At 34.5% G+C, this 24,297-nt stretch overlaps 2 protein-coding genes across 3 annotated transcripts; both read left to right on the forward strand.

Moving 5' to 3' along the window:
* The first annotated feature begins 4,237 nt into the window (after positions 1–4,237).
* Positions 4,238–11,574, forward strand: LOC113773127 (serine carboxypeptidase II-2). Of its 2 annotated transcripts, none has more exons than XM_027317674.1 (10): positions 4,238–4,679; positions 5,009–5,116; positions 5,488–5,583; positions 5,666–5,758; positions 6,962–7,047; positions 7,126–7,389; positions 8,001–8,131; positions 9,771–9,866; positions 10,857–10,962; positions 11,168–11,574. In XM_027317674.1, exons 1-10 carry the CDS (start codon positions 4,406–4,408, stop codon positions 11,348–11,350), a joined length of 1,437 nt encoding a protein of 478 aa, XP_027173475.1. In that variant the 5' UTR covers positions 4,238–4,405; the 3' UTR covers positions 11,351–11,574. The 2 variants fall into 2 exon arrangements, with proteins under 2 accessions (XP_027173475.1, XP_027173474.1); XM_027317673.1 differs by having other exon boundaries at positions 4,239–4,679; positions 7,998–8,131.
* An 803-nt stretch (positions 11,575–12,377) lies between these two features.
* Positions 12,378–15,579, forward strand: LOC113772823 (pentatricopeptide repeat-containing protein At4g30825, chloroplastic). Its single transcript, XM_027317301.1, has one exon. The coding sequence runs from the start codon at positions 12,597–12,599 to the stop codon at positions 15,423–15,425; it is 2,829 nt and encodes a 942-aa protein (XP_027173102.1). The 5' UTR covers positions 12,378–12,596; the 3' UTR covers positions 15,426–15,579.
* The last annotated feature ends 8,718 nt before the right edge of the window (positions 15,580–24,297 follow it).

The raw sequence follows: 24,297 nt of genomic DNA on the forward strand, positions 1-24,297 counted from the left end.
AACGAAGGATATACTGTTCGTTTTGGTCTTATCCACACATCGACTACACAAACAACTATGCAATATGGTTCATGAATTCTTTCCACAAGTAATATCCTAAAGATTCTGCAAAGAGAAGTGTTGTGGAAGACGAGGAAGACTTTGGTACCAAGAAAAGGCCGCGAAAGTAGAAAAAACCCAAGGATGTGTTACATACTATTGATTATTTCCTTCTTTTCATGATCTGTTTATTGTGTTCTAAAATAAATTAGGTGCATTTATTAGGTCTTACATTTATTACCGACTTAATTAGGTCTTACATTTATTAAACTCGACGGTTGAATCGATCGGCTTATGATCTTAGCATTAGATCGGGTCGGATCTTTAGTTTGATTGGACAAGGAATTGATTTGGTCAAATCTGGACAAACCTATTTGGGCCATTTGACTCAATGGTTCAACTGAAAACCGTCCAGTTTTTCAATGAACTCAGTTTACTTTTGTGTTTCTTTTTTTTTTTTTTCAATTGTGGGTCTTTGTTTTTGAAATAGAGTGCATATATACTTTTGATAATATTTGTACATTGGATCTTCATTTAAATGTGTGTACGACTTTATCACTTGCTTAATTTTTCTTTGATAACTAAACATTTTTTAATAAAATTTTTGTGTTTTTATTATACATTTAATCCTTTTAACTTTTAAATTGACAATATTTGAGTAGTTAGAAAATGACTTTGTTCTTTAAACAATAAAATAAAATAATGAAAAAACAATGCTATATTTTTTAAAACAAGTGATATAATTTTTTTCGTACTTGACTATATTATTTATTTATGTAAAAGTATGATAAAATAAAATTAAATCTTCTATTAATATTTATATATTCATTATATATTTTTCTAAGTATAATAATTAGTATCCAAAATCACTTTATTATATATTTTTTATGTAAATTAAAATTACTATTTTATATTTATAAATATTAAATTAATATTCACCGGTTCAACCAGTGACCCATTGATCCGGTCTCTCTATTGAATTCCTTGCTAGGTCGGATTTAATAACTATTATTAAGAAAATGAAATTACTAAAATTGTCAATTGAAGGCTACCTCAATGTGAAGCCAATATCCTTTTTTTAACTAACAAAATATGTATTGTTCCATTCCCCTTCGTCTATAGTTGCCAACTTTTATAGGAAGCAAGAAACTTCTGATGATGACAGCATTAAAAAAGAATTCTGATGATACTTGAATTTGTGTTTTCCAAGAGAAAAAATAGAGAATAGGGATTGAGAAAAAATTCATTGATAAAATGAAGATATTTAATGATGGGTCCTCTGCTAATTTGTGTTTGGAAAAGATGTTAGCAATTTACTCCATTTTTATTACAGCAGAAAAGGCAAGAATGAAATGAAATTAGAAGTATTAGGCAGCGATATTCTGATTTTTTGTTGGATTTGGAACATTCAATCTCCATCGTATTCCAAGAGCGATCTAATGAATTCAGATTGAGGCTGCTTTTGCCCAAAAACAAATCCAGAAAGCTACTAGTTCAAAAATTATCGACCAGCAAAATGAACGGGTGCACTGAAGTTCGATTCATGATCAGTTAAGAGGGCTTCGATCGATATGGGCAGATTCAAGTTCTGAAAACAATTTAGATAAAGAGGAAGATAATGTTAAAAGATGCACTATAATCAAGCAGATTTTATTGAATCAATTACTTTTAAAGTCAAATGAACAAATAAAAATTTGAGAACTTTGTATATAAAACTGAGATGCCTGTAGAATTCAAAGAGACAAATTAATACTACTATATAGGCTACCATATACAAAAAGCTAAACTACATCGTATTGCTAAAGAATGATTACCTTGTTTGGATTACGATTTTTCATAAAAAAAAATTAATGTTTTCTGTAAAAATATTTTTTAATTATATTTTATTTCAGATAAATCAAATCATTACAGTACAGTTTTTCTATAAAAATTTCAAAAATAGCAATACAAACGGAATTTTCAAAACATGCTTCAGTAGTAATAATTACCATAATGATGAAGTTTGTCCAATGGTACTCCCCAATTGTTACTCTTTTTTTTTTTTTGCACCCTCTTACCTCTCCCCACAATAATTTCATCTATGAGATATAAAATTCGAACTTAAACCTGATAGTTGGGAGAGCTTCAAGAGCCTTCCCTTGGCCATCTAGCCAACCCCAATGGTTTCTCCATTTGTTACTTCAAACTTCTACGAGTTATTTTTATTTTTACTTGAGTACCTTTAGGATGAAATAAAATAAATTATTTTCTTAAAAAAAAAGTACCTTAAAGAAATGAGTTCAATAATCTTGTAGCAGCACTTGTCATTTTCAAATTCGGCCTCTTATCTTCTCTAAAACTTGTTAAAATAAACTTACCCAAGAATTTGGATGGGATACCAATAGAGGCTTCCAAAGTAGAAGCTTCAAGCTCTCAAAGTCAAAGTTTTTTTTTTTGCAAATACTATTAGACTTGTTAGATTCCAAAGAGCGATGATCATATAATTACGAGTCATGGACTCATGGCGTGACAAAAAGAGATTAATCAACTTTTCTAATTTTTCACTTTAGAGATCAAATGATATATACATTTTATATGCTTTTCTTTTTTTTTTTTGGGTAAATAATAGAATATATGTGCTATAAAAGATCAGCTGAAATATGAAAAAGAAATTTCTCGACAACAGCGATAACCGAAACTATGATATGGCCTTTTGTTGATAGATAAAAGTGATTTCAATGGAGAAAGCGAAGTGATTTTGAATTTTGTAAATCCAAGAAGTTATTTGTCATCTTTGTAAAGATAGCATTTGTTGGTATAATATTTAGAATGTACTACCATTTTATTAAAAAATGTACCTTGTAATTAAAAGATTGTCGAAGAACAACTAGAAGAATCTTTTGTAGAAATTTTCCAAAATACTCGCAAACAAAAGAATCTTTTTTTATGATAAGTGTGATTTCTATGGTCAAAATAAGTTGATATGATAAATTAAATTCAAAACGTTTTCAAATATTACTACATGCTTGACTTCTTTTTTCATTCATTTGTTATTTTCAAGAATTTCATATCTTAATAGGTCTATTTAGATATGGATTTTTTTTTACAAATATTATTTAGCTTACATTATAGACACGTTTAATCTTAATAATTTTTTTATTTTACATACATCATATTACAAAAATATTACAGTATTATTTTGAATAAATTTTTCAAGATTATCCTGAATAAATTTTTCAAGTGATCTCCATAAGAAGCTTAACGTATTATATTCTGATGTATTTGCTTTTTAATCATTAAGATAATCTAAGCTCGACATTATTGTTGAACTTGAACGTAGACGCTTACGTAATATTATATGATATCTAGGCGACTTAAAAGTACAAAACATCAACATGTGATTCTCGTGTCCTAATTGGGCTGTAGTTCTTTAGATTGTTCGTTACAGCCAAACTATTGACGATAGCTCTGACCGCGTACTGAACTGCCCCATTTCCAATTGGCAAAATTACCAATTTGGTCCCTGATAAAAAAAAGCTTTTTTTAGTCTCTTACATTTAAAGTTAGTTAAAATAGTTACTCAATATAAAAATTTTGCTCATTTGTTCCCAAAGATCATTTTTACTTAGTTTTTTAGTCAAAGAATGTATGTCTACCTCAGGTGCCTATAATTATTAAGGCAAAATGGAACACTCGATTTCTACTTCGATTGTAGATACAACCGACTTAGTTTTAAGAATATGTTTGAAAGAAATAATAGAAAAAGCACTTTAACAGGTATAATATTAGTTGTATGTCACCATTGATAAATATCAAAATAGGTGATATTTATTAAATTAAGAACATCCTCTCGAGTAAAAACTTCCACAACCAATCGATTGAAATGAGGATCCCAAATTGCATGAGCAATAAGCCTTACATATAAAGAGTTTGGTGGATGAAAATTGAGGGAAATGAGAGATTATGTGTTTTTTTTTTTTTGGTTAAAGGGAAACAAATTTTGGCCTTGAAATTATGAACATGTGAGGTAGTATTGCCTTTTTGGGTAGAAAATTGAACAAAAATGAGCTTTGGGACCAAACGCGCAAAAGTTTTATAGTTGAGAGACAAATCATGTGAGTACTATCTTTAGGACCAAACGCTATCTTGACCGATTTTAAATATGAGGGTCTGAAAACGTTTCTCTCGGAAATGTGAGGGGACCTTCGTATCAACTCTCATTTGAGTGGGAGTTGATATGGAATGTATCCCATTTGAGTTGATGCAAGTCACTATCAATCCCAAATAGTGCCTATCTACGTCCTTCTAATTACAATTTATATCAGCCCCTTCTCCAGTAGCCCCTCCTCTCAAAAATCAACCTGGGAACCGAGGAGGACCCAGAAAGATGGCAACTTTGAACTGGGTTCTCGTTATTTTGATCAGTACATTGCTTATTGATCTCACCAATTGCAGCAGCGGTGGATTTTCTGCAGACCCATATGGCCAGCAACAGTTGGACAGAGTTTTGCACCTTCCTGGCCAAAATTTTAATGTGAGTTTTGCTCACTATGCTGGATTTGTTACGGTCAATGAGGAAGCTGGGAGGGCTTTATTTTACTGGTTTTTCGAGGCTGCTGAAGACCCTGCATCCAAGCCTCTTGTTCTTTGGCTCAATGGAGGTCTATTCTTCCTTTCTGATTCGCCTTAGCATTTTTAGTTTTTAGTTTCTTTAGTTATTATGGTTTGATGGCTGATTTGTGTAATGTATCTGACTAGTCCACTTTAGGGTCATTTCTTGATGCTTGGGAGTCGTGTAGTTAGTCAAAATTCTCAATAAAGATGGTATCTTTTCAGGTTGATTGTTCAATTTTTAGCTGTTCAATGGGCTCTTTGACAAGTTAATTTTACTTACTGTTTATTTGTGTTGATGTTGCAGGATTTGTAGTTTCAAAATTTCAAGGGCCATATTTGAAAGAATATTGTGTTTGACCTCATGGTTATCTTTCAGGGCCTGGATGTTCATCAATTGCTTATGGGGTGGCTGAGGAGATTGGCCCTTTTCATGTTGAGAAAGATGGGAAACATCTTTATCTGAACCCTTACTCTTGGAACCAAGGTATATAATCTGCCAGGTTTATATTTACTTGTGCTTCAATTGCTGTAAAAGTACTACAAATTTGTAGTTAAGCGTTGCATTGCTATGATTTTTTTCTTTGCATTTGGATAAGCTGCTACATGGCAGGCAAGATTAAGTTATACATTTCTAAAAAAAATAATAATAATAATTTTTATCAGCTTTATCTGTGGATAAGTGTGGTTGAAAGGGGGAACTACTGATGACTCTAAACAGTATACTGGTGTATTCTTCTCTAGATGGAAGAATTAATGATTTAAAAACTGGACATTAGTCTATCAAATTCTGCTAGATTTCTTTTTCAATCACAAAACACATCTGGTTGGTGGATTAATTATACTGGTGTTTTGCAGCTGCAAATATGTTATTTCTGGACTCTCCGGTTGGAGTTGGATATTCCTACTCAAATACTCCCTCAGATCATCTAAACAATGGGGATTTAAGGACTGGTATATCTTTGATCTTGGTTTTACATGCTACTTTGTTGCCATAATTAGAGAGTACCTCACTTTTAACTATTCCAACTTGCAGCTGCTGACTCCCATGCATTTTTGTTGAAATGGTTTGACCGTTTTCCTCAGTATAAAGGAAGGGACTTCTATATCTCTGGCGAGAGCTATGCAGGTAGATAAATGAGCATTGTCCTTTAATCCAGAACTTAAGCTATTATGGTGGTTTGTGCTCACTGTATCATCAATATAATATATGTAAGGGTAATATCAAGCCTTCTACTTCCCCCTTTCCCCATGTAAGGCTCAGAGTATCCCTTAATCCAAAAATGTTTGTAATCATAACATCAGGAAAAAAATCTATACTGAAAGTTTCATAGAGCAAAGAGGTGACGAATGAAAACAACCATTGTTCAGTAGAAGTTAACTAACTTGCAATGTTCAACTTGTGGTCCTGACAGTATGTGCCCATTCAGATACAGCATAAGGAACATAGAAGTTAAAAAAGTATCTATAAGTTATCTCTAAGAACACGTTGTTGGGGGTAAACTGATTGAGATAAAACAAAACACCTTGTGATCAGTTCATTTTGAACCGCGTTAGTGTCAAAACATTTACTTTCTTATAAGTTTTCCATATTTTTCAAGGCCAGCTATTCTGTACCTTATGAGGGGATGTTGATCCTAATTGCAGTTGACAGCTGTAAACGTAGCCGTTGCCTTTTATTCACCGTTTTGCAATCATTGCTTTTTTGTAGTTTCCAAAGCCTAAAACATGCCCTCAAACATTCTTTTGAATAGGCAGAAAATTGCTTATGTATGTTCTGGCTTCAAAAAGTTTTGTTATGTAGAAAATTGACCTTGAGATAAACATCTGAAAAGGAAAGAAAGATCAAAATGATCCTAAAAGCTTTAGCGTGTAGGGTTTATCACATTTGTTAATGTTTTTTTTTTCTACAGCACTATGCATAAGACAGATGACTCTGGCTCCTCTTTTTTTTATGCCTTTTTCATCAACCTTTCCTCTTCTTTTGATATTTCTGAGTTTTTCTGAGCTTTACTATTTTGGATTTTTTTTTTTTGGAACTCAATGAAGTTATTTGCTTTCTGTGCATTTGTAAGGTGGATATAATTGTCTCAATGACATAGAACTCTGAGAGCTCTACATATCTTTCTGCATCTGGATCTAATTGCAACTGATATTGATATTCTTCTTACATGGGAAAGTGACATTTTTCTGGGCTATCTAAGAGCAATGGTAGCTGCTTTAGATTCATAGGGCTCCAGTAAATTGTCAAAACTTGTTGATTGATGGCCGATTAGTTTTAGAATATCTGTGCTGGAGTATGTTCCTCAAATTATTTATGTCTACTATTCAGGACATTACGTTCCTCAATTAAGTCAAGCTGTAGTGAGGCACAACTCCGCAACAAAGGATAAAACAATTAATTTCAAGGGTTTCATGGTATGGATTTGACCTTGTAATATTATAAGAAAAGGTACATCATGAATGCAGTAATGATTTTTACTTGTATCGATGCAGGTTGGAAATGCTTTATTTGATGACTTTCATGACCACCTGGGACTTTTCCAATTTTTGTGGTCAGCTGGAATGATATCTGACCAGACATTCAAGAAGCTAAACATTTTTTGTGACTTAGATTCATTTATACTTCCCAAAGAGTCATGTGGTAAGATTCTTGACATTGCCGACAAAGAAATTGGAAACATCGATCAATACAGTGTCTTCACTCCTGCTTGCACAGCCAACTTTAGTGTGATGAATCAGTTTCTGAAGAGGAGGAATGTGAGTACATACATCTAGTGAATTGATCTCTCATTATGTAAATTTAATAATTTTCATGTTCAGGTTTTAATTGGAAACAAATGCCATTGGATTGAAATATTTTCGTCTATTCTGGTGGTACAAGTAGGTAGATCTAGCTGGAGATTCTGCATGCATGAATTCATTGTCATGGCTTCCAACCTTAAAAAGGAAAAGGATTTTGCTGGAAAATATGGAATTTGTTCAATGATCCTGCCAAAGTGCACCTCCTATTCAAATCCATCCATGGGATTGAATGTAGCTTTTCTTTTTAGCTCATGTAAAAACATAATTATTGTGACAGGCCTTTTCTGATTTGAGCAGAAGCTCCTATAACAGTAATGCTCAAATCTTTCTTTGACCTTTCATACTTTTTTTTTGTTAATCTTCTAAGTCGGTAAGTAAGACATAGTAAGCTGCATGTTGAAGAAACTTTATGGTGGCTTGTTTGTAATCTGCTTCAGTAGTACTATGGAGTCATGATAGAATCTCTAGTTTGAAAACTTGTAGGCGAGAGAAAGCTCAAATTGGTTGCATTTTATTCACAATATTTCTTTTTGGTTCACTCATGAGATGTAATGTCATGTCAGAAGGTTGGACATTTAAGAAAGGCATATGATCCGTGTACAGAGCAGCATTCAACAGTTTACTTTAATCTTCCCAAGGTTCAACACGCGCTTCATGTTTACAACAGAAGCAATTCATTCAAATGGGTAACTTGCAGGTAATTTCATGATTTAGGTTAGGACATCTCGGCAGTGAAGGAGTGAAATTTATATTTTCCTTTCTCCTTCCAACACCTAGTCTGCTTTGTTGATATTGAGAGATATTGAGAACTTTTTCATCATGAAGCAGAATTCCTATTCTGACATGTTTTAGTACTTTGTTGACCTGTGGCTGCAAGTTTTCTTAACTAATTCTTCATGTACTTCTATCACTGTGAGAACCACTTATGACTAGTAGGTTGCTGTTAAACACTTCAATCTGGAAAAGTTTTAAAAATTCACTTCAATCTTAAACTGTGGAAGCACTTTCCAAAAGAAATGATAAAACTTGAGTAGGATGGGTTGTTATAAACTTGAGTAGGATGGGTTGTTATTTAAATGCTTTTGGTAATATCATCCTTTCTCTGTGTTCCAAATGCACTGCACTACATCTGGGGAAGGAATGCCTCTTAGGGGCTTTGATCTTCTCTGCCAGTAAGAAACAATTTTTAATGTGTTTGAGAATTGCTTACGTGGAAATGTGCTATGTCTTGGGATAGCTCGGGATATTAACCAGTTAAATGAACATTTATTCAACAGCACATATTGCTAATGTTTCTAATCCATGTCAAATATATGTTCATCAAGCATCCTTTGGCTTGGAAAAACCATAATTAGGTGGTAATATCTTGTAAGAAACAGTTTATGCTAATTTATTGTAAAAAGCTGGTCGAGATAAGTTCATGTATATGTAAATAATCATACACTGAGGTTGAAGAACCATAATTACTATGTGCAATATTTTGTTAGTATTATGCATCTGAATGAACCTGATGCATATAGTACTACATAAAATAGGTTACTACCATTATGAAAATTGGCATCTATACTATGAAAAACAGACACAATGAGTTGGAAAAGGCTTCCTGTGCACTCGTCAGAGGTAGCTTATTTTCCCGAATTCATAGTTAATAGTCACTCAGGTTAGAGATCTTTAATGAAGAAAATAACTTTCCTTTGACAAATTGTTTCACTTCCTTGATGCCATTGCATATTTGTCACATGATTGATCAGAGTGCTGATCACTGTGTCAGTAGCTGGACTGGTAATTCAGAAAGCAAAGTTCATCTAGGAAGACCATTAAGCAGCTACTAGTTTGTATTTGACCTCCATCTTTCCAATTTCAGTACTTATTATTCCAATTAGTTTCTATGACTTTTTTCTTTTGCTTCAGATGTATGCTTAGAACATCAGGGTGTAGAGATATCTGCAAATAGCTTTCATACAAGTTAATGAAGCTTGCTCAAAATAGCTTTGCCCTCAATCTCAGTTGAAATAAAAGATCTGTTGACCTGAGAGACAAAATTTAATACGATTATTTTATTTCATTCATCTTGCTAATAAGCTCGAAATCATCAGTGCAATAGCAGTATGACATTCCAGTTATTATGTGCTCAGACTATGGAAAGTACCCGGTGCTTACAAGGAGTAATAGGCTATGACAGCACCTGTCTAGTAATCTTTCATTGAACATTTATTCTATATTCAACAACTAAAATACTTTATATCTGCTAATGTCACCCAAATTTGACAGTTATTTTCTATTTTATTCTGGGTATTGTGCTCTAAATGTTTGTTCAATCTATTACATTTTTGTAGTGATGATGTGTACAATAACTGGAAGGATTCTCCTCGGTCAGTGCTGAACATCTATCATGAGCTTCTAAATGCTGGAATTCGAATATGGGTCTTCAGGTTTATCTCCAAACTCAGCTCAATTTTGCAATCAATCATTAATTTGGTCATTGGAGCCCAGATGGTAGTACTGCTCAGTCAGATACAAGTGATATACCTGACTTCATAGAAAACTCAAAGGTTTATTTTGTTCTGCCTTGGAGGTTTATGTTAGTGCAAGTTTATTTTATAAATCGAAAAGGGTCAGAGCCATTCTTTCTAGAATTGTGAAGCCTCAGGAGGCAGAAGCATAATTGTGTAATTTTGCAACAAAAAATGAGAAGTAATTATCATTTGAAGCGTGCACTAAGATGTGTTAGTGAATAACAACCAACTGAAAGCTCTCTCAAAAGGAGCGCAAAAGAATGGCAATCTCTCTCTCTCTCTCTACTAAAAGGGCAATGATTTCTTTAGCATTTTGTTCCTACGTATAATGGTAGTTTTGGGCTACTGCATTAAAATCAAACTTAAACAGCTCCATCTCATATGCCTTGTCATGTCCTGAGCTAGATTTTTTATGCCCGTTCTAGCTTTCATCTGCTTTTCTAAAATTCCGTGGGAAAAGTGGTTCTGTGCATCACCTTTCCAAGCTCTCCTGACTCTGGAATTTTTTCTGTGGTGTAAAGTTGCAGTTTGTTATATCTGTAGTTATGCTTGCTTTGGTTCTCTGAAGTTTCATATTGGAATTTCTTTTTATCAAAGAAAGAGTTTGCAGATACAGTTGAATCAGAAATATATTGATTGCTAAAAGAGAGTTTTTTTGTACTAGATATCTTCCCTCGTGAATTCTGCTGTTTCTCTCTTCATTCATCTACCAGATAATGACGGCGGCTTGCTACTATGATACACCTTATGCATAAACTTTCTTGAATACAAGTTTACTGATGTTAGAGGACTAAGTTTCAACAGTAGGATGTCCCGTCTTTTAGATTATTAATCATCTGCATTTACAAAACATCATCCATTCTTTCTTGAGCTCAGGTGGTTCTTACTCTACCCTTTTCATGACAGTGGCGATACAGATGCCGTACTGCCGGTTACATCTACTCGCTATAGTATAGATGCTCTGAAGCTGCGAACAGTTGGTCCATGGCGTCCTTGGTATGATGATGGACAGGTAATTTGCTGGCCCGTTTTTTATGTTTAATCTCACATATTTTATCCTTACCCCTTTAGCTTCATCCATTTCTCTCTGCAAATTTTGTCAACATATGAGCCTTTTAGCTAGGTACCTGCTTTTTTATCTGATATTATTGATTTCGTTTAACAAAGAAATGTAATAATCATTGTTTGGTAATTTGTGTATTTAATGTATTACATAGGTTGGAGGATGGACACAGCAATATGAAGGGCTAAACTTTGTTACCGTGAGAGGAGCAGGACATGAAGTTCCCTTGCATAGGCCAAAACAAGCTCTCACACTGTTCAAGTCTTTCATATCTGGAAACTCATTACCACAACTAGAACAAATTAGTGATTCTTACCATCACCCAATGTCTGTTTAACTGAGCTGATAAAGAGCGATGTATTGATGCGATAAACTGTTGTTGTAGCTGCAATAATGTTGTATTTACCTGTAACACCAACTATGGGGTTCAGGGGATCTGAAGCACTGAAGTATGTTTGGATTCCTTCAGTGACCGCCTCAATTTTACTTTCACCTTGTTCTGTGGCAGAAAGATTCTAACATTTGCTAAATTCAGATTTAATCAACTAGTGATGTGCTTCAGTACTAGTGATATTAATCAATTGATTCTTGATACAAAGATAATTCAAATATTCATGAATAAATTGATTATAATTATCAACAAACTCTAACGACCAATCTTTTCTTAGTTTGTCGATCGTTAACAATTTTTCTAATTAGAAAACAGATCTAGGTACAATTATAAGATTTAATCTTTTAACAGTATTAAATATTAGAAAACTCTAATTCTAATCAATAAATATGTTACGAGGATTTACTTTTACCTACAGAAATAAGATGATTAGACTAGTTAAATTGAATATCTAAATGCAAGACTTCAACATCAATTAGATTAAAAAAAAACATATGACAAATTAAATAACCGTTACAAAACTTAATGTTTAATTAATTTTACAAGACACATCAAACCTATAACTGCTAAATGCAAAAGATGATCAAGTTAGTCAAGAAAAAATCATTAAAAACTAATTCAAACTACACTGATACATCAAATTACACTCAAAGTTGCAGACCAATATCAAAATCGTTAAACATTTAAACTGTAGTGGGATGGAGTAATATTTCGTTGGTTTAGACTATCTTATACCCTTGCTGCTAAATCAATAGTTTTTCCAAGAAAAAAAAGAGTTATTACTTATTACTTTTACTTTTCTATAGTTTAAAAAGAAAGAAAATAAAAAACTTTGGCCAAGTTTCAGCATTTTCTGAAGTGAAATAGTGAAACTGTTATGGCATGTCTCTTTTCTGTCTCAGCCCACACATACAAATTTAGGAAATCCCAAAAAATCCAAAAGCAAAAGGTTCCTTTTGGTCCACTGCTGTACTATCTGCAATCATCCAAACTCCAATTCTTCCCTCCCACCTCACCCCAAAAGGTACGTTCTTTATCCCATTTTCTCTTCTTCCATTGCATTGCCATAGGATAACTCACTCAAGTTTACCATTCCTTCGATCACAATCTCGGCCTGATTTTGCTCTGCATTTTTCATATGATTCAATGAGTTAAGCAGGGCATTTCTTGAGAGGCCACTGAACTGAACTTCATGGCCTCTTTCAAGCTCACAATATCACTGGAAAATCCTTCATATGAAAAACACAAGTTGACAGTGTATTCTGTCCGAATTGTTGATCCCTTTTCGATTTCCTTGTTTCCTGGATGCTTGCATATATCTGGATCATGTGTAAGCAAGCCCTTTTGCAAGGTGCAGCCCATTAAGGTTTCTCAGATGGATACTGAGGTTTTGGATACTTGTGATTCAAATTTGGTTGATGATTTGGTTTTCGAGTCAAATGATGATGTGGATTCCGAGAGTGTAGATTCTAGCAGAGGGAATTTTGATGGGAATTTTAGGAAGGGTGGGTTTAATGTTTGGAAAAGATTTAGGGGTGTAAAGAGAGTGAAGAAAGATTCAAACTTGAGGTCAAATTTGTGGAAGGGGGTTAATAAGGCGAAAGGTGGAGAGAAGGCTATGAAAACTGACAGGAAAGATATTATGGATCGCAGTTTATCGGATAATAAACTGGCATTGGATTTTGATATTGGTAATTTGGAGTGTGATTTGAGCTTGAAGCGTTGTAATGGAATCTTGAAGCAGCTGGAAAATAGTAGTAGTGACAGTAAAGCTTTGAGTTTTTTTGAGTGGATGAGAGAAAATGGGAAGTTGAAGAAGAATTTGACAGCGTATAATTTAATTTTTAGAGTGCTAGGGAGGAGAGAGGACTGGGATGTGGCAGAGGACATGATTAGAGAGATTGCTGATTCAGGGTGTGAGATCGAATATCAAATTTTTAACACTCTGATTTATGCTTGTTACAAGCGGGGGCTTGTGGATTTGGGAGCAAAGTGGTTTAACAGGATGTTGGAACATGCGGTCAGGCCTAATATTGCTACTTTTGGAATGCTTATGAGTCTTTATCAGAAGGGTTGGAGAGTTGAGGAGGCAGAGTTTGCGTTTTCTAAGATGAGGGAGCTTAATATTGTATGTCACTCAGCATACTCAGCTATGATCACTATATACACACGCATGGGCTTGTATGATAAGGCAGAAGATGTTATTTCACTCTTGAGAGCAGATAAAGTAACCTTAAATCTGGAGAATTGGTTGGTTATGCTTAATGCTTACAGCCAACAAGGCAAGCTAGATGAGGCTGAGAGGGTCTTGCTTTCTATGCAGAATGCTGGTTTTACTCCAAACATCATTGCTTACAACACACTAATTACTGGTTACGGGAAAGTTTCAAACATGAATGCTGCAGAGCGTTTGTTTCATGACCTTGAAAATGTCGGGTTGAAGCCCGATGAAACGACTTACAGGTCCATGATTGAAGGATGGGGGAGGACAAATAATTACAAGGAAGCCAAGCGGTTCTATATGGAACTTAAAAGGTTGGAACTTATGCCGAACTCATCAAATTTGTTCACAATGATAAACTTGCAGGCTAAACATCAAGATGAAGAGGGCATCCTGAGAACTATCGATGACATGATGATGATTGGTTGCCAGAAGTCCTCTGTCCTTGGTATAGTTTTGCAAGCTTATGAGAAGGCTGAAAGAATCGCAAAAGTGCCTCATATTCTAAAAGGTTCTCTCTATGACCACATTCTGCAAAATCAGACATGTTGCTCAATTCTGGTCATGGCTTATGTAAAAAACTGCTTGATAAGTGAAGCTTTGAAAGTGCTAAAGGAGAAGCAGTGGCAGGATTCTCTATCTGAGGACAACCTGTACCATTTGCTTATCTGTTCTTGCAAAGAATTGGGTCATCTAGAGAATGCCAAAAAGATCTTTGCTTTCATGCCCAAATCTGATGACAAGCCTAACTTGCACATAATCTGTACAATGATAGACATTTTCAGCACAATGAGTCAATTCAGTGAAGCTGAAAGCCTTTATATCAAGATAAAAAAATCAGGCATTTCCTTGGACATGATAACTTTCAGTGTTGTAGTCAGAATGTATGTGAAATCTGGCTGTTTAGAGAAGGCATGCATAGTTCTCGATGCAATGGACAAACAGACGAACATTGTTCCAGATGTTTATCTGCTTAGAGATATGTTCCGAATTTATCAACAGTGTGGTATGCTCGATAAATTGCAAGGTCTTTACTACAAAACCTTGAAAAGTGGAATCATATGGGATCAGGAATTGTACAACTGTGTGTTAAACTGCTGTGCTCGTGCTTTGCCAGTTGATGAACTCTCAAAAGTTCTTGATGAGATGCTTCGACATGGGTTTGCTCCTAATACTGTCACTTTTAATGTGATGCTTGATGTTTATGGAAAATCTGGGCTTTTCAAGAGGGCAAGGAAAGTATTTTGGCTGGCTAAAAAGCGAGGTCTAATTGATGCTATCTCTTACAATACAATGATAGCTGCATATGGGCAGCATAAGGACTTGAAGAATATGTCATCTACTGTGAAAAAAATGCAATTTAATGGCTTTTCAGTTTCCCTTGAAGCCTATAACTGTATGTTGGATGCCTATGGGAAAGAAGGTGAAATGGAGAAATTCAGAAATGTCTTGCAGAGAATGAAGGAATCTAGCTGTGTTTCAGATTCCTACACATACAATATAATGATTAATATATATGGAGAGCAAGGATGGATTGAAGAAGTGTCTGGCATTCTGATGGAACTGAAACAATTTGCACTTGGGCTTGATTTATGCGGTTATAACACATTAATAAAAGCATATGGAATTGCAGGAATGGTTGAAGAGGCTGTTGCTTTGGTTAAAGAGATGAGAGAAAATGGTATAAAACCTGACCTAATAACCTATTATAATCTGATCAATGCACTGCAAAAGAACGATATGTTTCTAGAAGCTGTCAAGTGGTCCTTGTGGATGAAGCAGACAGGACTATCTAATTAAGGAGGCAAATGGACACTACTCACTGTGGTTGCTCTATCTCTTCTCTTATTCTCTTCTGCTAAGAAAACCTAAGCTGTGATATAACACTGAAATTTGTTGTAAGTAGGCATGCCATATACACATTTTCTTCGTACCATATGTAGTTTTTTTTTTAGTCCTCTTATTTGTTGTAAAGTCATCACAAAGTTTCCTTTATCCTTTAATGTTTGCTTCTTTTATGCCTTTTCTATGATGCCATGAACCTTCTGAAATAACATTCAACTTTGGTAGATAAGTTGAAGTGCATATTGGAAATGCTAAGCTGTAGAATTGATGTTTGGATTCTGCTATTTTTCAGCCATTCCTTGCCTAGGGCTACAAACATGCAAAGACATCTACAGAAGTATCAATAGGTTCCAAAACTTTTAATTAAAAGTGCTGAAAGAGTTTATGTTAGATGCAGGAAGGGTCCCCTACCCTTTGGCGCCTCAGTGTCAAATAAATATAATTCCACCCTAGCTGATTATGTTACATGTTTATACTTGAATGCAGATAGCTTTTGTACTTTAATTCTTATGAGTGGAGGCATAGTTATTTAATTGCCTGCTTCTCCTCTCGTGATCATGCACAACATGACTGCAATTTATTTTCTGCTATTCTTGTGAGCTTCCTGTTCAAGGCCAATAATTTCTTTGAGGATGTTTATTTATAATGATGTAGTAGGATACGGAGTGGATTTTTCCTGCACAAAGTTATGTGATGTAATGAATATACTAACTCTGAATAGTCACGATTTGTTTTCGATTACTGACCAAGGGGAGAGAAATAAATTATAAATGGGATATTTATGAAGGATACATGGCAAGATGATAGAAGATGGGATAGAATAGGAAGTGGGACAAAAGATCCATGGCAAAAATGCCCCATTATCGATGTTGAAATTCATTCGCAATTTGAACTTGTAGGCTAAAATGATCTTAGGATGCATGAAAAGTTTATACTCCCGAGGAAGAACTTAGAGTAGTGTAAGAATCATGGTAGCAATCACTTATGATGAGAGGATTCATGTTTCTGGATAAGTTACCAACAGATTTGCCTCCTATGTCTACATTATCTCCTTGGTTTTTTCAGAAACCACTTCCAGATATAAAGACTACACCATGCATTAAGGGACAAATGCCATCTTGAAACATGGTGTAATGCGGATGTGAAACAAAAACAAGTATCATAGAGTACCCGAAGCTCAATCTAGATAGTCAGAGATCAGATCACTAACTAGCTTTGACCCATGAACTACGTGAATATTTGTCCCTATATACAAATCATTAAGAAGTAGCCACTATCCAGGAAAGAACGACAGACTATTGTTTCTATTAGGTGTGGAAGGTGTGGAAGCAAGGCAGCTCAGCAACTTCCATGCCCTCAGAGAACCTTTCTGAGCAAAGAAGACAAACCTTCACTTCTGACTTAACACTACATTTAACATCATCTTCATCATAAACGTTTGTTCTTTTTGTGGCCTAATTTTGAGTGCTGCAATTTATTCATATTTTTAACTCACTTGTGGGCTAAAATGATCATATGATGCGTGGGGGCTTACTATTCAAGTTCTTGGAAGAACAAAAGATGGCATATCAAATCATGGCAACGACCACCTGTGATGAGAGGATTCATGTTTCTTTTTAACTTACCAATGGATTTGCCTCCTCTGTCTGAGACTTCTCCTCTCCTTGGAATTTCAGAAAGCACTTCCAGATATAAAGAGTACTACGATAAGCATTATGGGACAAGTGCCATCTTAAAACATGGATGTAAACCGAAAAGATGGAATAGAGTAACCATAGCTGAAATGAGATTGTCATGCATCAAATTATTAACTACATTTAGCCCTCAACTATCCCTATGGAAACAAAAATACTGGCTTTACTGATACTATTAGGTATTCCACTATCCGAAGTTTGAGAGAAGATAATAGAACTAATTTAGACACAAGCTGCACAGCTTGATTTATGCACATTGGACAAGAGTTAGCTACAACTAGCCACTTAAAAATACATCCCTTGTGGAAGGTGTGGGAGCGAGGCAATTCAGCAACTTCCATGCCCTCAAAGAACCTCTCCAAGCAAATAGGACAAACCTCCATTTCTGACTTATCACTATATTTGTCATCATCTTCATTTTAACTGTAAGAACGCAACTTCAAACCTGCCTGGACTTCAGATAGAGAGATTGAGGTTTTTAAACTTTAGGGAGGTCATGTGTAGAGCTGTTAAACGAACCGAGCTGTTCGGTAGCTCGGTTCGTTTCGGCTCGTTCGTGTTCGTGAAAGGCTCGTTCGAAATTTTAAACGAACCGAGTTCGAACGAATTTTTTTGTTCGATTAATAATCGAGCGAACACGAGCATGTTCGCGAGTTTTAACGAACATTCGCGAACATGCTAAACGAACGTTCGCGAACACGAACATGTTCGCGAGTTTTACCGAACGTTCGCGAACATAGACATAATTATCATTTAACAAATTTTAGGGTTAATTTTATGGCTGGACTTTTATATTTAGAGGGCAAATTTCTTTGTTTTATTTGTTGTTTTTATGTTAATGTTAGTTATATAGTTAATGAATAATAGAATTTAGTCACTTAGTGCTTTAATTATTTTTTAGAATGATTAATAATTTGCATGGCATATTTAAGGCATAAAATAATTTGGATTCGAGCATTTCGAACATGTTCGCGAACTCGAACTCGAACTCGAACACGAATTTTACTTAACGAACCGAACACGAACACAGGTTTGGAGTTCGAAAATTAATGAACGAACACGAACGTTGTTCGAACTGCTTAACGAACAGAGCTCAAACATGAGATACTCGGTTCGATTCGGTTCGTTTACAGCTCTAGTCACGTGGTATCATGTAAAAGTATAGAGAGATTATTGAGTAAAATAATTTTTTTTTTAATGAAACAGGCCCCTTTTAGATAAATAAAATCAATAAAACGGAAACCAATTGGGATTTGGTGCATGAAAAGTCATACACCATATCTCAGGTTGTCAATCAGATTTTGTGAGTTGGGTTTTGAGAGGTCTAAACTAGCTCATAAAATAAAGTAGAACTTTTGGACTTTCAGACTTAGACTACAGATTCAATGTGCAAGACTCATACTCGACTCCTAAAAAATTTAGGGCTTTAGGCTTAATTCGAGCATGACTCAAAAGTACAATTAATCCACAATTATATACTATATGCATATGATGTTTATTTTATTTTAGCATTAAATTATAAATTATAAACTAAGGTGCACAGGTTAAAGTTTTTTTTTTTGAGGGGAGGGGGCGGAGCAACTCTCACAAAATCAGGGGTACATTTATGATAATTTCAAAAAAAAAACGTTAAAAGTGCTTGACAAATTAAGGTTGTAAATCACTTGTGTAAACAAATTAAAGTGATTTTGAGTTGTGACATATGCATAAAAAATACATCATCATTATTAAACATCCAGGAGAAAAGGAAACATCCAGGATTAGAGTTTTTTTTTGCTTTTTTTTTTTTTTGTAGCACAATTTGGGTAGTTCAGAAACCAAGTTAATAAAGATTGACATGGATTATGAGCTATGGAGTCAGCATGAACTTAAATGCAAACAACACAAGCCGATCTACACATTGGACAAGAGACAGTACTAAGCAGCCATTGATAGACACGTCAAATACTCCTTCAAATTAATCAATTACTAATCAAACTCAGAGACGAACAATTGAAAATCAAATCCAAAGGGCTAAGTAAAACCACCATCAACATATAGAAACTAACAAAGATTATCTGACATATAAAAGTTAATGACATTACCCAAAAAAATTCCCTTGTGCATTTTGTCCCTAAAGCCAAATCATCAAGTAGTAATGATCATAATCCAGGAAACTAAGGAAAAAGACAGACCAATCATCCTGTTTGGTGTTCTACTATCCCGAGTTTAATACAAGATTTCCAATTGTACTGGACCAAAACTGCAGAAGTTGATCCACAAATTGGACAAAGATCAGCTCTAGCTAGGTACCCAAAGATCCATCTCCTGTGGAAGGTGTGGGGGCAAGGTAGCTTTGCAACTTCCATGCTCTCAAAGAACCTTTCTTGCCAAATAGGACAAACTTTCACTTCTGACTTATCATGACATCTTTCATCATCTTCATTATGAACATGCAACTTCAAAGTTGCCTATGCTTCTACCAAACCCTTTGCAGCTTCTGCTGGTTTGCTACTAGAAAGATCGATATCATAAAGGGTGTTCAAGAGATCTTCAATCTGCTTGACACTTATATCGCCCTTATGCTCAATGACCTTGTCAAGCTCATTAACTTTGCCCATGTCGCAATTATCTGCTGATTCCACATGTATTATCGAGTCTGGTATTGAGTTCAAGGGGAAAAACAAGCTTAGGATCCTCACTGGACAATATTTCAAGACTAAAATGAAACGTTCGATGTATTTGTGATGCTAAATCATCGGCCAATGACTTCATATTGGTGCATGAATCAAGAATGTTTCAAGATTCAAGAATTTGGCTCAACATTAAACTTTTGAAGTCAAACAAATTGACGCCTCCTGATGCATTCTTGCAAAACGAAACGGTTCCAGCCTACTTAATAGTACGAGGTTGGGGAATGGGACTAGCAAAGGCAGTAAACAGACAGATCAAGAATATGCCGCCTCTAGGCTCCGGGATCTTTGCATTCGATTTGAATACTTGAATTTTGGACTCAACCTTTTTTATCTCTGTCATACAAGCTCTCTTCGTCTCCATAAAATTTACTAGCCTGCTGTTTTTGCAACTTCTAATGTTAATGGATTCAAAATTGTATTTTTGAGGAAGGTTGCAAGTTTCCTTGGATTGATTATAAGTTCTTTTGGTTTTCTTTTGGATTGATTATAAGTTCTTTTGATTATAAGTTTGAACCCAACCGAGTCATCATCGAAACGGAGCTCTTCGTTCTGATATTGAGGCGAGATAATTCTACGATACATGGATTGCCAAGAACTCAGCCGAGAAGTCTCCAACCTGGACAGAAACGGTCGAGTCACATCGAGTCAACTTGAATCCAACCAAAAACCAATAGAAAAAACAAAAAAAAAGGACAAATTGTTATATTAGAAAAAAGAGAAAAACAATTGTTGTATCTGACAACCCATGCACAAAAGACCAAAATACAAAGGAAATAAAGACTCAACAGTGAAATTCATCAATAATTTGCAATCCAAAACAACAATAGAACAAAAAATCAAATCAAAGAAAGCTACCACTTTACTTTTCTTTCAAAAACTGCAGCCATACAAAGTGAGAAAAAGTGAGAGAAGGAGGTGTAAAGGAAAAGATGGCCAAAACTTCAGTGGAGGAGAGGTGAAATTTGGCGAAACTTTCTTTCATGGTCGCATTATTTGGATGCTGAACTTTAGGAAAAGTGTCTGAAATTTAGGCCCAACGCTTCGAAGAGAAGAGAAAAGTTCAGAAACACTAAGAATTTGATCTATACTCGGTGAGTTCTTTTTGTAGTTGAACGTTGCTTCTATTTCCATTGTTTATATAGATAAACATTTTTCCTATCTGCATTTTCTCTTATAGAAAAGTTTGGGGTTAAAATCATGGACATCCATCTCAATTGGGTTTGGCCCGGTTGATTTATTTCTTTAAATTTTTCTATACTTATTAGTAGGTATGAATTAGAAACGTATTGGATTAATTGTGGCCCTTATGTAATGAGCCAAGGTTGAATTAATTTCGATTGTGTCCAAAATAATATTTAGGAATTTAGATTTATCTGACTAATTTGTGTTGTTGAAATTTATTGTGGGTCAAACACAAGCTTAACACTTATCTCACATATAATTCAAAGTATACAATAGATTAGTCCAAATTCATTTGATATTTAGTAAAAATAGTAAAATATCTGTTATATCTTTTAATATAAATTTTCTTACTGGTAATCAATTTTACGAGATAGCTATTAGTAGAAGTTTCATCTTTATTGACTTTTTTTAGCTATAACGGTAATTAATTATACAATATATTTATTACTAAAACTTCTATTTTTGTTGACTTTTATAGTTATGATAACTACCTACAACTCTGGTTATAGCCTCCATATATAAGAAATGAATTGTAATGAGTAATTACTTTTAAATGATTACTTATAATCATAACGCTTCAGCTATTTGAATAATTTTATAAAATGCACTAATAATTTTAATAAACATTTAAACTTTACTAAAAATTTCTTTAAAAAAATGAACAAATGATCATTATAGCTAGTTTACATTATAAATAAAATTTTTAACTTACAAATATAATAAAAATAAATTATTACTATTATAATATGTCTTAAACTACTTGTTGTATTTTTTCATATATCTTTAAATATTTTGCGATGGATTAATCATATATATTGATACATGGAACAGTTACAATGACGAGCAAGGATATTGGTTGGGAACATGATACACCTGTGGGTGGGAATAGAAAATTTGTGAGATGCAATTATTGTGAAAAAATAATGCATTGTGACATTACAAGATTGAAAGAGCATGTCGGTCATGTCAGAGGACAGTTGAAGCATGTCCAAGGGCACCATGAGAATAGGTGTAATAAAAATGCATCTAAAGGCTGCTAAGGCTCAAAGAGTTGCAATAAAAAAGAAAAAAAGAAGAAATATTGAACTCTCTGCAACAAGAAAATATATATAGTAATGTCAACATAGTTAGCGACGATGATGACAAAGATGTCCTTGAAATTGATGAAGAAAGTAGGATGGTGTTGGGAAAAAAAAAACAGATGAATCAAGCAATTAGAGAGAGCCAATACTTGCAATTTGTCGAAGAACAACGAAGGCATTCCACATCTGGTTTACCATTCATCTGGAAATGAGAGTGATTTTAAACCATATCGTCCTTCTATCTTGATATTAACAGGTACGGAAATATAAAGTAATAGTATATCTTTTTAGATGCTTGCCTTTTGTTTAATATGATTCCTTTTTATTTTTGATAGGAGATTGATCATGAAATAAGTGAAATTATTCCAACTTGTATAAAAAATAAATCCTTATTTTGTATTGTTAATGGTTATTATTACTTTTGCAATTATTAGTTTTAAAATTGTGTTTTGTGTTATCTTGATTCTGTTTGTGACGCCATTATATTACATGATTGATAGGGTATAATTTGTTAGTATTTTTATTATTAATTTTCCCTTCTATTCCTGACAAATATTGTGTTAATTGCTGATATTTACTCATATTTGGTATTTGGAATCAATTTCAGGAATGAAGCAGAAAACTACCAAAAAGGAGGGACTTTGTGAAAAATATGGAGACTTCTAAGGGCTTCAATCCTTGGGCCCTTGAATTGGTGGGGGACCACAAGCTAGTGAAAGGCATTTGGTCATTTGGGCTTCAGAGAAAGCAACGTAGAGAGACTTGGAACAAGAAGTACTTGGGAGGCTTTGTCCACATGTGTGGGGACCACCTAGATAGCTTTTACTCATCTTTCTTTTGTTGCTTTAAAAGGGGACAACGTACAGAAGCAAAGAGATATCTAGGGCTTTAGTTTTAGTTTTTTAGTTTAGTTCTAGTTTCCTTTCTTTGGACTGGCCTCTGACACACGCCAGGTGTTCGACAATATTCCCCAACGGGGAGATTTTCTCATGAGGCGTGGTTAAGCTTTTCTAGTCAAGGGGACAACTGACGATTTGGTTCGACAATTACTGTGAGATCGAATTTATTTTAATTGCTTCCTTAATTTATTGGTATTTATATGTTTCCTGCTTTTAATTGCTATGGCCTTGTGTATGATTGATTAGTGCGCAATAATTAATTATTCATATAGGCTATTTTTGCTAAATAGGGGTAATTGAATCCGTAATTGTTCGTTATCTCTACCTCAGTAGCAACTGGCGTAATTGGGTTTATGTCAGGGGAGCATATGATCTAATTTAAACAAACCCTCGTAGCGTGTTTGTTGGTTAGGATTGGGCCTTTCTAATTATTAATGCAATCTAGAAATTAAATCCTACGGTCGTACCTAGGGTTATTTTTTGGGTTAGAGAAATAGCTAACGGTCGTACCTTAGCTATCGAGAAATTAAGGAAGGGTTGGTTGTTTATCGCGTGCATGACAACTATAACTAATCTATTGCTAAATGTTGGAATTATTTCTGCATCAATGATCAGTGCATGAACCATTTCTGATGTGTACCCTTGGCTAGAGTTTCCCCAATCATTTCTTTTAATTAATTATTTTCTGCAGTTAATTTATTTAGTTAGCATTTAATCCAAAACCCCCCATACTTTGGACTCTAGAAGAAACAAATTATCCCCAGTCCCTGTGGATTCGACCCTACTCACCGCTATATACAAAATCTGTATTTTTCTCGAGTAGGTATTTATTATTGCACAGGTTCGGCACCTGTCAATTTTTGGCGCCGTTGCCGGGGACTGGTGCCAGATTATTTGTTTCTTTTTGAGTTTATTTTGTTTTCATTTTTTTTTATGGCTGCTAACATTCCATATTTTGATGATAGACTGGACTTTGTTCCAGAATGGGGTTATGAGACTCATGTTTTTCCTAATGATCAATGGGCTGTTGCAAATTGTGGGACTTATTTTGACTCAGGTTATTCAACTGACACATGCCCCGTATTTCAAGATAATCTAAGTTCTCCACTTGATACTTTTGGAGATTTTTCACCCCAATATCAAACGCAGTATGACCCTTATTCAAACGGGTATGATCAAGAATGGTGGGATAATTCCAATTTTGATTATGCAACCGGGCCAATGGATTTTCAACAGCAAGAGTCTCAGCAATCATCCTCTGTGTCAGGTATGTCTCTTGAAGAAATGATGGAATT

Source organism: Coffea eugenioides, chromosome 6 (assembly GCF_003713205.1).
Source record: "Coffea eugenioides isolate CCC68of chromosome 6, Ceug_1.0, whole genome shotgun sequence".
NCBI classification, from domain to species: domain Eukaryota; kingdom Viridiplantae; phylum Streptophyta; class Magnoliopsida; order Gentianales; family Rubiaceae; genus Coffea; species Coffea eugenioides.

Coding starts and splice junctions, on each gene's coding strand:
- LOC113773127 (XM_027317673.1), top strand. CDS start 4,406: ATGGCAACTTTGAACTGGGTTCTCGTTATTTTGATCAGTACATTGCTT. Junction 7,048..7,125: donor TTAATTTCAAGGGTTTCATG/GTATGGATTTGA, acceptor GTATCGATGCAG/GTTGGAAATGCTTTATTTGA. Junction 8,132..9,770: donor TTCAAATGGGTAACTTGCAG/GTAATTTCATGA, acceptor ACATTTTTGTAG/TGATGATGTGTACAATAACT.
- LOC113772823 (XM_027317301.1), top strand. CDS start 12,597: ATGGCCTCTTTCAAGCTCACAATATCACTGGAAAATCCTTCATATGAA.